We start from the raw sequence: 15855 nt of genomic DNA on the forward strand, positions 1-15855 counted from the left end.
CTCTTCTGTCTTAATTTTTTTTTAACTGGGCCATCAAGATCAAGGTGCTTAGATTAAGATTTGCTTTGAAGCTCTCTCAAGTTTTGTAATTTAAACTCTTCTCAAAATGTAATAGCTACAATATAAATGCATCTTTTGGCTGATGGAATGAAATGAATTGCAGATGTACCATTAAATGCTATAGTGCTTTTTTGCTGTTACTGTGGGTTCGTATATTGAAATGGTTTAATGTAATTTTTAACCATATTCTCATAGAACTAGCATTTCTTTGAACATAAAATGTTTTTAGGCAAACAATTGTATCCTTTAGTAAGGAAAAAACATATGAATGTCTGAAAATAAGTTACCACCTCATGTATGTTTATTAAAAGTCAAAGAGGTTGTTAGATTTTCAGAAAATGCACCCTGTATTTTACTGAGTTGCATCAAGTTTACTGTAGTCAAAATAGCGTAGGTTTTCTCTGCAAAATTTTGAGTAATCTTTACTGTAAATTGAGTAACACTTTCATGACAGTTGCAATGTATGAACAACACTGGTGTTGGCAGTAACACTCATGTTAATGGGAATTGCAAATATGCTTATGTCTGAGTAGGGCTCTGCATCATTTATTATCTGCTCTAAAGTGTTATACGCAAGTAAAATTTTTTCAAAGGACAACATGGACAAAATGGTCTGTTTAGAGATTTATTTAACAGGTAGAAGGAAAAAGAACACAAAGTATTATCATTTTTATCTGAAATGCAGCACATAATGCTTATAAAGATGTATAGATCTATGGCCTAAGACTGAGAATGCTAAAGCTATGATGGCTGGTGTAATTTTAATGTTGTCCTTTGTGTATATTCATTACAATGTGCTTCTCAGTCACGTGCTATTTTTCCCTTGCCTCATTCTGTGTTCTATGAGTGAAAAAAGTGTTTTAAACTATATATTTATTTTATCGTCAATGTTTCTTCTCCTGCCCCATTCACTGAGTTCCATCCAACTTATTTCTGACTCACTTGCTATATGCCGTTGTCTTCTCCACTAGTTGGGCTCAAATTCACTAGTAAGAGGTTTGGTTAAAATGCGAATGCACACCAGACGTGTCAAATTTGAAACGGAGCAACCTAAACAATGTCTTCTTAGGCTTTTAAATCTGTATGACAAGTGTGTTTGCACATATAAAAGGTTGTCACTGTGTTATGAATGTGTAAATGAGAAAGGGACAGAATTATGATTTTGCTGAAAACTATACTTTTTACATTTCAAGACTTCCTGAAGTCTTTACGTTGCAACTTCACGGTATTTCCATAATGTTTAATACATTGATATTCAATAATTTCACAGACTATGGAAACCTGCCTTATTCCATATTAATAAAACTGTACAGATTTCACTGTAATATTGCAGCTATTCAGAGAATTTGTAAATATTTTCAGATGTTTATGTATCAAAATAGTTTACTCTGTTTGACTTTATGTGCTCAGTGAAATGGAATAGACTGAATAGACTAAATGTTGTTGTCTTAAATTATGTTCTTACACATTAGGACATTTACTGAAGTTTTATAATGACCAAAAAGACGTGGACAAATTGTATGAATTTAGTGAAGGTTTTTGAGCTATTCTTTCTTCCTGATTTATTTATGCAAAAGGTGAAAGAAAATGAGTCCTCTTTAATCAGATGTTCAAGAACAGAAGATGTAAAATACAATTACATAAACACCATTTGATATTTATAAACTCACCCTAGAGTAACTATGAAATTTGATTCTTTAGAATGACAGGCTATATTTTGTCTGCAGATGACAGCCTTAAATTAGGTGATACTTGGTGAATTTGTTAAATGGTAGCAAAGGTGAAGTATTTTACTGTTTGACTATTATGATTTAATGTGAAACCATGTTCTGATAGTTGTGTCACTGTAAAGTCAATAGATACTCTCTGTGTGCAAAGTTGTCAGGATATTGCCTTTTGTTGTATTGTTCTCAATTTTGTAGTAATGTGTTTTAAGTATAAAATACTGTAACATATTGAAATTCACAGATCTTGCCAAGTAGCCAGTGGGGTCTTACTGAGTTATGTGTGGTTTTGCTGCGAAGGGATTGGAAGCAGTGAGAGAGGGAAACATTTCTTAACGAATACTGGCAGAGTTATTCCTATTTTTGTCATACAATTTTTCTTTTCTTGAATATGGAATACTAAACATAATTATATGTTTACTGTTGTGCTCCAAAATACTTCTAAAACAAAGAGACCTTACGCTTACATTAGCTCTTCTGATATTGTGAGGAATGGTTTTCAAAACTTGAAGAAATTTAACCAACAAGATTAGCAGAAATCCTTCAATTTTAATGAGTAACAACCGCTGGGGTAAAATTAAGAGTATTAAAAAATAATCAAAGACAGCTTCAGCTCTTTATGTGAGAGGTGTTTTTTTGTTTTGTTTTGTTTTGTTTTTAACATATAGACGTGCCTTTTTTCTTTAAAGAGGTTTCGTAGTGTGGCTTTTTTGTAGTTTCTATTTTTTTAAATATCTCTATCTATTTGTAATCAAAGTGTGCCTTTTTTCTTAGTGAACTTGTTGCTTTGTCTCTGATTTCAGATAATAAAGTTCATTAGGTTCACACTTACTGGCTTATGGGTTGCTGGCAACAGTCTGAAAGGTGACCATAGCTGTCTGAAATAGCCACTATTTCAGAGTAGATGCAAGAATTGCAGCCTCAGAAATTTTTAAAAATCACTCTGAGAATATAAATAATTACTAGATTTAACGATTATGACTGTTGTAATCCCAATAAGGTCTAAACTCTGGATTATTTTATGACAAACCTCGTCAGGCTGTACAATAGCGTGCATGTAAATAGAGAAGTTGCATCAGTTCTTCCTTTGTGTCATTTTGGGCCTTTATGAACAGTAGCGTAATTAAATTTCTGGAAGCCCTGCTTCCTCAGGAGAAGCATAGCTTAAATTATCCTTTCGTCTCTTGACCAATAAATATTTTGAGGGAGGGGAGGCTGCAAGCATGTATGATTTGGATGCGTGCCTGTATCCCATTAATTTTCTAGAGATTGTTTTGCCAGTGAAGTGTCAACACCAGTTAATATTATATTACTCAATCAATCAGATGGACATTATTAGTTGATCTTCCTGAGTTACATGGAAGAAACTCAGGAAAACTTGGAAATCTGTGAATAGCAATTTAAAGGCTACCACTGCATATCAAAGTGCAACAGACATTAAACCTTTTAAAGTGAAGCTAAAAGAAGGTTTTTTTATAAGTGAAAACAGCCACCATTATTGTTTGTCTATAGATTGCACCATGTATGAAGATTTAAAAAAAAAATAAAAAAAAAAAAAGTACTGAGAAGTTTATCTCCTGTAAGGAAAAATTCTGTCAAAAGTGTGTATGACCTGCTCAGTGTAAGCCTTGAAACTTCAAAAGAAAATCCAAGATGAACTAAGAAGGTTTTTATAAAATTCCAGCACTTCACCTCTTAAGAAGGGACTGTAGCATGTTCTTTGAGACTTCATCACACACTCTCACGCACAAAATCAAGTACTGTTTTATATCAAATGTAGATTGACAGCAGTGTTTTTCTGCATCTGTTCTGCCCACATAAGAAGCCAGCTTCATAGAGTAGATGTGTCCTGAGGCTTAAAGTTCTTATAAATATGAGAATTTCCATTTTTTATAATGGCAAGTTGGGTATGGTATCCAGCTGTGGATCTGCTTATATATTGTTTGCAGTTTTCCCTGAGCTTGTTTTATACAGTATATTGCAGTATGTTGTCATACAAATTCCGTGATTAATGCTTATTTACAAAAACTTATGTAAATATCTTAGAACTGAGTCAAACAATGTGCAAGTTAAACAGTGTGTTTTCTGAATATTGGAATGACATATGCCAGGAGACTGTTGAGTTTAATAATGATAACACAGATAAACATAGAACAGTTTCATGTGCTGCATGGGATCATTATTTTAATACCATTTAAATGAATAAATTTTGTGTTGCTATTATTTCGTAAAGTTTATATGTTTGCGTTTTTCTAGAGGCAGTATCTATACATATGAAGTATGCCACAAATTACCTTTGTTTAATTGTTAAAATTTATGTTAGTAAAAGTTTTACAAGCTCAGATCATTGGCTGTACTTTTATGAACTACATACTGGATTATTAGACAGACAAAGAGCAGATTATTTTTATCAAAATCACTATACTGTGACTGCTGCTAATTATTTATGCAATGTAGTTGCTTATCAGAACGTTATAAATTCTGAGCATTTCAGTTCTACGTTTTAAGTCTCACTGGAGGACTTTGATTTTGATGATCTTCCTCCACCTCATTAAGAAATGCTTCCTTTATTTTTTTCTTTTCTTTCAGGTGCAGCTTTTGTATGAACTGGCTGAGATTACAAGTAAAGTTTGGAATAAAATTCAGAGGAAAGGAATTCTGTATCAGTCTTCTGTTTATCCTGAAACCATGACAGGACCTGCTCCTCCTAGCTCTCCAGTTAAAAGTAGTGTTGGTACCGCTCCACCAGATACCAGCACATACAGCCCATCAGCTGACATTGGGACCACTACAGAGGTAAGTTTTCCTTTAAAAAAAAAAGTCATGAATATTGATTTACAAGATACAGAGTTCAGTCAAGTACAAATGAAAAGGATCAATAAAGAGTAGTGGTGTCCCTATGGAAAGTAGCTTTGCTCCAGATCAACTAATGAAGGATACATCATTACTCTTTGGTGTAGAAAAAAAAAATGGTTGCAGTATTTCTCCTATGTCTTTTATGTGTCTGGATTGTTTCTCTTTGAATTGAGTGAATATTAACTCTTGTAAGAAAATTATGGTTAGTGTTTTCAGGTCAAGAAGCATAAGGTATTTTTCAGGTCCAGAATTACTAGAATAGTAACTGGTATTTTTGAAGTACCTGTGGTACCTGTGCTGCATGTGAGTCATTCCAAGTAGCTTCAGGCGGTCAGCCTGTTGCATTGAAGCCAGTCAAAATGAAGACTGAGACATTGCAGAGCTGCTGCATGTAGTCTCTGTTGACGAGCAAGAAGAGGTACTGGGGATGTGGAGACTCCCAATGCTGGCATTGCAGGTTACCCAGTTGTGCGCTCATGCCAGATCCATCCAGGCACTGTTATCCTCCATCTGTGAGCTACTTCAGGAGCTCTGCTTCTTCCACTGCCCCAGCTGTCCCTTGTCTCAGGGGTGTTTTCATAACTTTGTCACATGAGGATTTTGGTATGCAGCTTCAAATAGGAGAAAGACTGGCTGCTTGTTTTTATCTATTTCTGCTTCCTTAATTTGCAGCACTGCATAACTGCCTGGAGCTAACTGGTACCTGATCTTAATCTCTGTGTGTGCCTAAAACTGTAAAATGTTATTTTGAGGCATGGGAAGGAGTTCTGCTTCTTTCCCATGCGAAGGAAAGAAGGCTAATTCTTCTGTCAGCATAAGTACATTGTTAAATGTCATCCATGGCTATCATTAGCTCACCAGCTAGCTGATGCATTAGAGTGGTTGGTCACAGGAGCCTATGCAACTGAATAGACCAAGTATTTGTGATTTTCTTAGTGCCCCTCACAGGCTTACTAGTTACATTAATTAGTTGGCCTTCTTTGTGCTCCAGCAGGGACCTGTAAATGCGTAAGATGAGATGAAGGTACACCGATATTTTATAATATGTACGCAATGCTCAATTCTTTCCATTCTCAGGATAACCACAGCGATTTAGGGGTACCTGGAAGTTCTGAGACACAGTCAAATACTTGGCAGTTTGAATACTAATTGCAATTCCATAGTTCAACAACATTGGACCAGGACTGCTTTAACCCTATGTGTGGCTTGTATTAATTCCAGGTTTTGGAGAGAGTAAAACGGTGATTTATAGTGCTTACTATAACATATGCATAACATGCATGCACATACATACACGCAAGTAATTCATTAAAGGGTGTTAGAGATGAAGCTTTAGTTCTTTAGTAATTTCACTAAAATATTAATTTCTAAATTTTTTGACTAGCCTGTGTTTTGGTGTCTTTCTGTGTGCATGTGATCTCTGTTGCAAAAAATCTTCCCATGGATGCAAAATTGAATGTAAGCAATAACAGTAAGAAAACAGTATGTCCACAGAAGTAGAATTTTTTTACCTACTAACATCAACTTCCTTTTACATTAAAACCAGAAACCACCAGCTTTATAAATAACAATTTGTTTTTGACCCTCTATATAGACAGCAGTATTTAGAGTACATGCTGTACTTAAAGAATTACTTGAAACTGATTCAGTAATTGTTTTAATCCATATGTTACCAAGATTATTTTGGCAATGTGGGTCCAAGTTCAGCATTCACATCCTACTACTTGCAAAATATTGTTCATCATTTATTTCATTTTCTTCCTATTCTCAACAAATATTGTGCTCTAGCTAAATAAATTTTCTCCTGATCTAAGTGAAGTTTGGTGAAGTAGCTAACAGAGCGATAGTAAAATTTGTGTTCAGCCTTTTCCACTCTGAAGCTGGGATCAGCATCTCAATCTTGTTAGAATAGAAAGTCATATTAAAACACATGGCATTAATATTGGATTTTTTTCACAATAGGGGACTTAGAGTTGACAGCACTTTACAAACAAGATTTGAAAATTGCTTTGTAAGGAACGTATCTTTATGCTAGACAATATAAATAAATTTAAAAGATTGATTGTGCTTGGAGGATATTATTATTTAAGATATGAAAGAAGAAAAAAGATGCAAACAGGAGAAAATCTTTGTGTGAAACCATATAGACCACATGTCTGAAAGAATGATAGAGGAATGACGCTCCCGTCCATCATCTCCATTCAAAGCTCTCAGCCCAAGGTGTTCCATCTGTGGCCAGAGTAGGAAGGCAGTCCAGAAGAAAGAGCAGGCACAAGAGAGATGCAAATACACTGGCAGAAAAACATACTGAGGCAGGTGTCATTTGCTTAATGGAGACAGTGAGGTGGGAGATCATACACGTTCAAAGAGTTGCGGTCAACTGCTCAATGTCCAGGTGGAGATCAGTAGTGAGTGATGTTCCTCACTATTAGGACCAGCACTATTTAAAATCTTTGTTGGCGACATTAACAGTGAAACTGAGTGCTCCCTCAGCAAGTCTGCCAATGACACCGTGCTGTGTGGTGCGGTCAACACGCTGGAGGCAAAGGATGCCATTCAGAGGGACCTGGACAGGCCTGAGAGGTGGGCCTGTGCGAACCTCATGAGGTTCAACAAGGCCAGGTGCAAGGTCCTGCATCTGGGCCAGGGCAATCCCAAGCACAAATACAGGCTGGGCAGAGAGTGGATTGAGAGTACCCCCAAGGAGGAAGACCTGAGGGTGGTGGTTGATAAGCTCAACATGAGCCAGCAATGTGTGCTTGCAGCCCAGAAAGCCAGCCATATCCTGGGTTCCATTAAAAGCAGCGTGGCTAGCAGGGCAAGGGAGGTGATTGTCCCCATCAGCTCTGCTCTCATGGGACCTCTCCTTGGAGCACTGCATTTAGCTCTGGGGCCCCCAGCAAGAGAAGGGCATGAAAGTACTAGAAAGAGTCCAGAGGAGGGCCACAAAGATGATCGAAGGGCTGAAGCACCTCTATGAAAACAGGTTGAGGGAGTTGGGGTTGTTCATCCTGGAGAAGAGAAGGCTTCAGACAGACCTCATTGCAGCCTTACAGTACCTAAACAGGGCCTACTGGAAAGTTGGAGAGGGACTCTTTGTCAGGGAGTATAGTGATAGGACAAGGGGGAATGTCTTTAAACTAAAAGGGGGTAGATTTAGATTAGGTATTAGGAAGAAAATCTTTACTCAGAGGGTGGTGAGGCACTGGCACGGGTTGCCCAGAGAAGCTGTGGATGCCCCATCCCTGGAGGTGCTCAAGGCCAGGCTGGATGGGGCTTTGGGCAACCTGGTCCAGTGGGAGATGTCCCTGCCCATGGCAGGGAGGTTGGAATTGGAATTAGATGATCTTTAAGGTTCCTTCCAACCCAAACCATTCTTAGAATCATCAAATCAATGATAAGTAGCTAGATACGTGAGGTTGTTGGAAGTTCTTTTACAGAAATGCAAAATGAAAATTAGAAGGCTAAATTTGATATTGTCAGGAAAGGATTCACAAAGTTATTTAAGTATAGGAGGGTAATGTTTTTGGCCCAGCAGTTGAGGAGAATCTTAATCCATTTCTGGTTAACTGGGTGGGAATATTAAGTGTATTGTGATTAAGTTGAAAACAATATATAGAGCATGCAAAGGTGTAAATTTACAATAAAAAAGAGAAAGGAGAAGGTTTAGAAATACTGTGATTGAAAAAAAAAAGATTTGGAGAGAATCTTTGGTATGGAAAGTCAAGTAAGAGTTTAGATTCCTGCGACACTGGTAGCTACAAAAATGCTGTATTTGAATTTGTGGGATGCTATTAGCATTTATGACTCTGAGAGTCTATGTTTATACTTGCAGTTCTCCCTTGATATGGGTCTTGTGATCACTTGAAGGAAGTTAGTGGTGAAAGTTAGTTTTGCACGGTGAAACAAAAATAAATCTCAAAGCATTTTGAAGGTATGAAATGAGCGTTCGTGGATCATCTTGTGAAAAGTAGCAAACACTGTTCCTGAGACTGTGCACAGTCCTGATGTCTGTGAGTTGTGTATTATTACTGCTGGGAGTGTGAAAGGGAAAGAGGGAGGAGAAACACACTTGGCCAACCAGTGAGAAATAATAAAAGGAACCATACTGTCTTCTCAGAGTTCTAATGGACTATTTTAGACAATATAAATTAAATAATGGGTAACATAATGGTTGGCAGTATTTCCACAACACATTTTCTTCTGCAGTTAGTGGCTGTCTCTGAACTTATTCAACATATTTCCTAGTATCAAAGTACAAGCTAGATATTCATTAGTGACATGGTTGCTGTCCAGTTCTTTGAGGTAAGGCATGTTGAGAATTAAAAAAAATATGTATTGAAAAATAAGCTAGGGAATGTTCTCCCTCATTCTTTTTAATCAGCAAGAGCCATTTGTCCTTTGAGAGTAATTAATTACTTAGTCTCTTTGTTCCCTTTTGCTAATTTAATTACAATCACCATACCTTGCTGTACATAGTGTGATCATGAAATTCTAATTCCTTATTTGAGGAGGGTAGGATAAGAAGATGAGAGAGAGAGAACCTGGTCTCTTCTGCTGTCTCCAACTGCTACTTTGGACTATTTTATTCTACTGAAAGCCTTAGGCATATTCTGTATAGACTTTATTTGAAAAAAAGGTAACTTTCTTAGTATGTTCAAATATGCATGGTTTCCTATTATAGAAGTAAAGGTGCATCTGAGAGGCATCTGTACAGAGAGGAAGTGCTGTCCAGCTATTCCGCTTCCCCAGAAGTAGTCAAAGTAAGTCAACAGGCCTTGCAGGCAAGAAATGGAGACAGATTTTTTTGATTGTTTTGTCTCCTGTGAAGTACAGCAGCTAGTTCTACCTGTCAACTTGCCTAATGGGCTACAGATGTCAGTCTGCTATGCCATACTATTTCTGGTTAGGCCAAGGTTTTCTTGTGGGTCTGGTGTAAAAGCATAGTCCTTCACAGTCTGTCTACGTATGTATCATTGCATATGACAGCTATTTTAGAAATAAGATTTTATCTGGAGACCCCATTTGTTCATAAGAGCGTAATTTGTGAAATCCAATCAAGTATTTTAAAACTCGATTGCATTATCTTGTTGAGAGATCCCTCAGTTGAGAGCTGGGTATTTTTCAGAGTGCCTTCTGAAAAAAATAATTTTAATTTCAGAAAAGTGTAAAAGAAGTGTGGGGGGTGTAACCCAGTACTTATCAGCTTCATATAGCATGGAGTACTCTTCAGTACTTCCAAGTGTCTTCAAGTACTCTTCAAAATGGTACAGAAAATCTGAGCCATGGAGAGGGATTGCTGTTTGAAGAGGAGAAGGCAGAAGTTATCTTTAATACGTCACAGAAATAGTAATTCTATTAACTGGGATGTCAGGAAAGTTAACCAACTGAGAATAAGTCATACTGCATGGAAGCAGAGGATGAATGAATTCCGTCAAGGGATCAATAAATGCACACAAAGCGGTTAAAATACTGGCACTCACTGGCCAGGAGACCTAACACCAACAAAATGTTGCTTGATCACTGCCTTGATACTGGCAGGTCTGAAGACAACTTGCAAATACTCTGAGAAATAGAAAAATACTTTTATTTTCATCTCCGTTTAAATACCATGTACTTCTTTACATTCTCTAAAATGCCGTTATTGATTACTGATAGAGGCATATTGTGACCTTCAGAAATTTGAAGGTACTTTATATCAGCTTAAAGTTACAAGCAATGTGGGAAGGAAGCTAGGTCCTTTTTGTTTGAATTGGAAGATACCATCCTATGTTTGTCAGTTGTAACTTGTATTCAGACTGCTATAACACTAGGATTTTTCATGAAAGAAGTGGAGTGCATCAGCCACAGTTGAAGCTTGCAGCTATTTTTATAGCTGTTATTGCAGACTAACAGTGACAAAGCATATGGAGTAATTAAACAGTAACATATTCATCTACAGGTTTGGCTTAGGGATGTTTTCCAAGAATTTGGGAAATCTTGTTTGTGTTTTGTTCATCAGAGTTCTTATTTTGTTTATATATTCCTACAGTTTTTAATACTGAAATTTTGCAATCTGTCAAACAAGAATAATTCACTACAATAGGTACATTTTTTTAACTTCAGAGGTTTTACATTTAATGTGTTATTTTGTTCTGTGGGAGACATGATTTTTTTAAAAGCTTCTTTCAGCTGCAGTGGACTTGCTGTAAAAGAGTAAGAAGAAAGCAAACTCTCACAACTGTTTGTATTAAACAGTAAAAGAAGTAATTTGTTTATACGGTCCCTGGATGATTTATATTTTAAGCTGTATATAATTCTTCCCATGCTGACAGGTTGATAGGGAATACCACAGTCCAATGCAGATAAAGCTACCTAGCTTACTGAATTTTAGTCTGGGTGGTGGTAAGACAGGGAACCGTGAGAGGCTTATAACTGCTGGAGGAATGGAAACAGTTAATCATTTTTACCATCCCTCCTTTGGAACAGCAATAGCAAAGGTAGTACAGACTACAACAGGCCACTTGTTACTGTTTACTTAACTACAAACAGTGGTAGAAGTGTTTAGTCCTTGGGGAAATTCAGTGATTGAGCAAGAACGCAGAAGTTATTTTGATAAGGCATAGCAGTAGTGTGGCCAAACTGTGATCATCCCTGAGCTTTAGGCAGGCCAAGGATGAAGGCCTCATATGTTTGGTTCTTCCTGATGAACAAAGATAAATTCTGCTAAGAAAATAAACTCAGTATATTGGTCAATTTGCAACAATTGGTGAAAGAATTAAATTGTGTATTTTAGGACTTGGCATGAGAAGTTGTGGGAAAATAGCTCAGTGTTTCTGACTCTGGCTTGATTTTTCTGTAGATCTGGAAACAGAGCGGAAAATTAATGCATAAACATATTTAACAATACCACGCTGGATGCTGAAAATGCAAAACGAAAATTGAAACTGCATGAGAAACAAGAGCACAGTCTGTCTTTTCACTTCATTTTCTTAGTTTTTCAGTGAAAAAAATTCTAAGAATTTGAGCTTATTAAAACAACAAAAAAAGACTTCAGCTACTGCAGTTCATCAGTTTTTCAATCCCTGTGACTCTGCCCAATGGTTTAGGATACAATACCATTAATATAAAGTTTAGAAGAAATGTAATCTCCATTTTTCACTGCAAAGGATAGCCACATAGCAGCTTCTGCCTTCAAAGGATCCATCTGTATTGCTCCTGCTACTGAGAGAGAATGGGCCAATTCAACTTTGTGTATGTTTGAATGGTAGAAAAAAAATGTGGATAGTATGTTCATATTGAACTGTTGAAGTAGAAGATAGGAGGAGCCTGTAACCTTTGACTGGGACATAGTGATGAGCAGCTGGGGATGTCTGTTGATAAGCTCTTCAGCTGGCATAGCTGCAAGCAGAAAAGGTTTTCTCCGTAAGCCTCAGATTAATGCAGTTTTAGCTAACTCTGTTGTCGAGCTAGCAAGTGCAAGTGGTAAAACACATAAGTGACTTGGAATACCAGGTGAGCAGTCGCTAGCCTGAGTACAGAATTGGGGAGCAAAGCTAAGCACGACTGAGTTGAGGCCCTGGTTAGGTTTTGCAGTCCCTGTGACCAAATAAGCCCTAAAATCCTAGCAAGTGCAGGCAGGTCCAGGTGTCAGACCCCCAACTTATTCTGCCATGAAAACACCCCCTTGGTGTTATAGCTCTGGCCAGAGGTTCATAGTTCTTTTATTTCTGATAGCATTGCTTGCTTCGCAGATCAAGATACTTATTTTTTCTGCGCTGGTGTTTTATATCAACAGCCTCCACTTAATTCCTAGATATTCAAGGACTGTTTTCCTTTCTACATCTATACAGTTATGTGCTACAGCATTTGAATTTATTTTGATAAATCCACCTCACACGCTACAGAAATTCACGTCAGAAACATCTGCAAATCAGACAAGCATAAGCACAAACTTAACTGGAATTGTACCAGTATAAGCTTCGCTCCAGCAACATCAATGGAAACTGCAAGCATCTTGGCCTCTTTTCCTCACCTGTATATTTTTTGATTATAGCGTATCAGATATACAGCCTGTTCCAAAACCTTAGGTATGTAGAAAAGGAAGAAGCAGTTTCTAATGATACATTGAGGCCTGTCCCTGTAACTGTTTTTTGATAAAAATTCATAGATTTAATGGGCTTGGAAGTTGGTAGGGGACACATTCCCTAAAATTCAGGGTTTGCTGCTTTTAAATTTGATTGCACGTTCCTGAGTTAATTTGCTTTTTATATATGTCTGGGTTTATGCTATATAACAGTATTTGTGAGACTCTTGAAGAACTACAGTTACAATTAACCTTGTGCCAAAATTATCAACTGGCTGATACTTTTATGAAGTACATAATTTAATAGCTACAGAAAAATAAGCTTAAAGAAAAGTGTGGGAACACAACTGCCTCAGTTTTCTGCAGAACAAAGTTATCTATATCCTCAAACCACTAAACAAAAACAGCTCTCTGTAGAGAGAAAAAAAAAGTTTAAAAAATGCATGAAACATCTGAACACATTACATTATGAAAAAAGAAGAACCAAAGTGTAAAATTAAAAAATTGCCATGGTGACAGTACGTATGTGCTGTTAAGTGCACCACTTAATGTTTAATTTACTATTGTTGTCTTCTACTTTTTTTAATTACCAGAAATGTAGAGATCTGCCAACATTTTAGAACAGAGTTGATTTTCATACAAAAAGCATTTTGGAACATGTCTAATGTGAGAGTGAATGGGGAGAGAGGGGACTGTCTCTCACTCCTACCCCCTCCATCACAGTTTGTAAGTTGCAGTCTAGCAAATGAAATGTGCCAGCAGTACGAAAAGAACTTCAAAAATGCTCCAGCTCAAAAAAATAAAAGGAAAATACTTTTTATAAAATGAAAAAGAATACAGAGCAGCAGATCAGTCCACAACACATCGATATTGGTTTCAACTTTGACTTGAACTGAAAATAAACAGTCTCAGGTTTAAACAAGTATTGTTCCTCCATTTCCTTGACCTTTAACTGGCCTGCATTTCTTGATATCCTGTGAAATTCATCTGAGGATATCAGCTATGGCAGGTTGTCCTTGGCTGGCTGATCCCTCCACAGCCGCCTGGCTTGCAGGATCCCCCCTTTTCTAAAGTACTCTTGTAGCCAGACAAAGGGAACACCAACAACAGAAGCATCATCTTGTAGGAATATCATTCAAAGGCTAGTTAAGTTACAAAGCTGTAGGAAGTTATTGGAAGGCAGTGTATCAAAGAACTGTTCAGATGAGTTATACAAAGACAAATGAGAAAGGAATGTATTGGCAGAAACTGAAATTCTCAGAACAGATGCCATGCTGAACGACATGAAACTGTAGTCATGACATAGGATAAAGACATGTAGATGGATAAGATAGGATGAAGAGATGTAGTCATGACATCTGATGAGAGAGGATCTTGCAAATAAGGACTGATTAAAAAGGGATTCTCAAATTGTTGTGTTCATTCAGGCCCTGGAAGAATACATTTCTGCTCCTGCTTTTTATACCTTTGCATGTAAGCATAGTAGACAGCTGAGGGGAGGCAGACTGGAGGCAAACTGAGGTGTAAGAAGGAAATGCACAGGCAGTGGAAGCAGACGCATCTGAGAAGAGTAGGGGGATGCCGTCTGGATGTGTAGGGATGGGATCATGAAAGCCAAGGCACAGGTGGAACTGAACTTGGCAAGGGGTGCAACGAATAACAAGAAGGAATTCTGTAGGCACATTGATCAGAGAAAAAAGTCCAAGGAAGTGTACCCACTCTGATAAATGAGAAGGAAGAACTGGTAACAACAGACATGGAGAAGGCTGAGGTCCTCAACAACTTCTTTGCCTCAGTCTTCAGTGCCAGTCAGGCTCCCGACATCTCTTGTTTCCCCGAACCCATAGGCGAGGGCTGGGGGAGCAAAGTCCCTCCCACTGTAAGCAAAGAGCAGGTTCGAGACCACCTGATGAAACGGAACAGGTACAAGTCTATGGGGCCTGATGCCATGCATCCCAGGGTCCAGAAGGAACGGGCTGGTGTAGTTGGCAAGCCACTCTCCATCATATTTGAAAAGTCCTGGCAGTCAGGTGAAGCCCCTGGTGACTGAAAAAAAGGGAAATATCACTCCCATTTTTAAAAAGGATAGAAAGGAGGACCTGGGGAACTACAGACTGGTGAGCATTACCACTGTGCCTGGGGAGATCGTGGAACAGATCCTCCTGGAAGCAGTGTCAAGGCACATGCAGGACAAGGAGGTGATCCGGGACAGCCAGTGTGGCTTCACCAAGGGCAAATCATACCTGAACAATCTGGTGGCCCTCTACGATGGAGTGACTGCATCAGTTGACAAGGGAAGACTGACCGATGTCATCTACCTGGACTCCTCTAAGGGCTTTGACATGTCTCATACAACATCCTTATCTCTAAATTGGAGAGATGAAGGGTGGATAAGGAATTAATTGGATGGCTGCAGCCAGAAAGTTGTGGTCAATGGCTCTGTGTCCGGGTGGAGGCCAGTGATGAGTGGTGTTCCTCTGGGGTCCGTCCTGAGACTGGTGCCACTTAAGATCTTTATCCATGACAGAGACAGTGGAATTGAGTGCACCCTCAGCAAGTTTGCAGATGACACCAAGCTGAGTGGTGCAGTCGATACACCAGAAGGAAGGGATGCCATCCAAAGGGACCTGAACAAACTTGAGAAGTGGGCCCACATGAACCTAACAGGCTTCAACAAGGCCAAGTGCAAGGTGCTGCACCTGGGTTGGGGCAATCCCAAGACATGAGGACAGACTGAGCGAAGAACCTATTGAAAACAGCCCTGAAGAGAAGGACCTGGGGGTTCTGGTGGACAAAAAGCTTGACACGAGCCAGCAGTGTGCACTTGCAGCCCAGAAGGCCTACTGCATCCTGGGCTGCAACAGCAGAGTGACCAGCAGGGGAGGGAGGTGATTGTCCCCCTCTGCTCTGCCCTTGTGAGGCCCCACCTGGAATGCTGCGTCCAGGTGTGGGGCCCCCAGCACAAGAAGGACGTGGGGCTGTTAGAGCGGGTCCACAGGAGGGCCATGAAGATGCTCAGAGGGCTGGAGCACCTCTCCTATGAAGACAGGCTGAGAAAGCTGGGGCTGTTCAGCCTTGAGAAGAGAAGGCTCCAGGGAGACCTCATTGTGGCCTTTCAATACTTAAAGGGGTCTTATAAAAAGGATGGAT

At 38.7% G+C, this 15855-nt stretch overlaps 1 protein-coding gene across 1 annotated transcript in view; it reads left to right on the plus strand.

Moving 5' to 3' along the window:
• VPS13B (vacuolar protein sorting 13 homolog B) overlaps positions 1 to 15855 on the plus strand; it is a 476457-nt gene that overhangs the window by 247120 nt on the left and 213482 nt on the right. The window contains exon 25 of the mRNA XM_035546369.2: positions 4374 to 4580. Within this exon, the coding sequence (XP_035402262.1) occupies positions 4374 to 4580 (207 nt within the window). The remainder of the gene's footprint in view (positions 1 to 4373; positions 4581 to 15855) is intronic.

This window comes from Cygnus atratus, chromosome 2 (assembly GCF_013377495.2).
Source record: "Cygnus atratus isolate AKBS03 ecotype Queensland, Australia chromosome 2, CAtr_DNAZoo_HiC_assembly, whole genome shotgun sequence".
Lineage (NCBI taxonomy): Eukaryota > Metazoa > Chordata > Aves > Anseriformes > Anatidae > Cygnus > Cygnus atratus.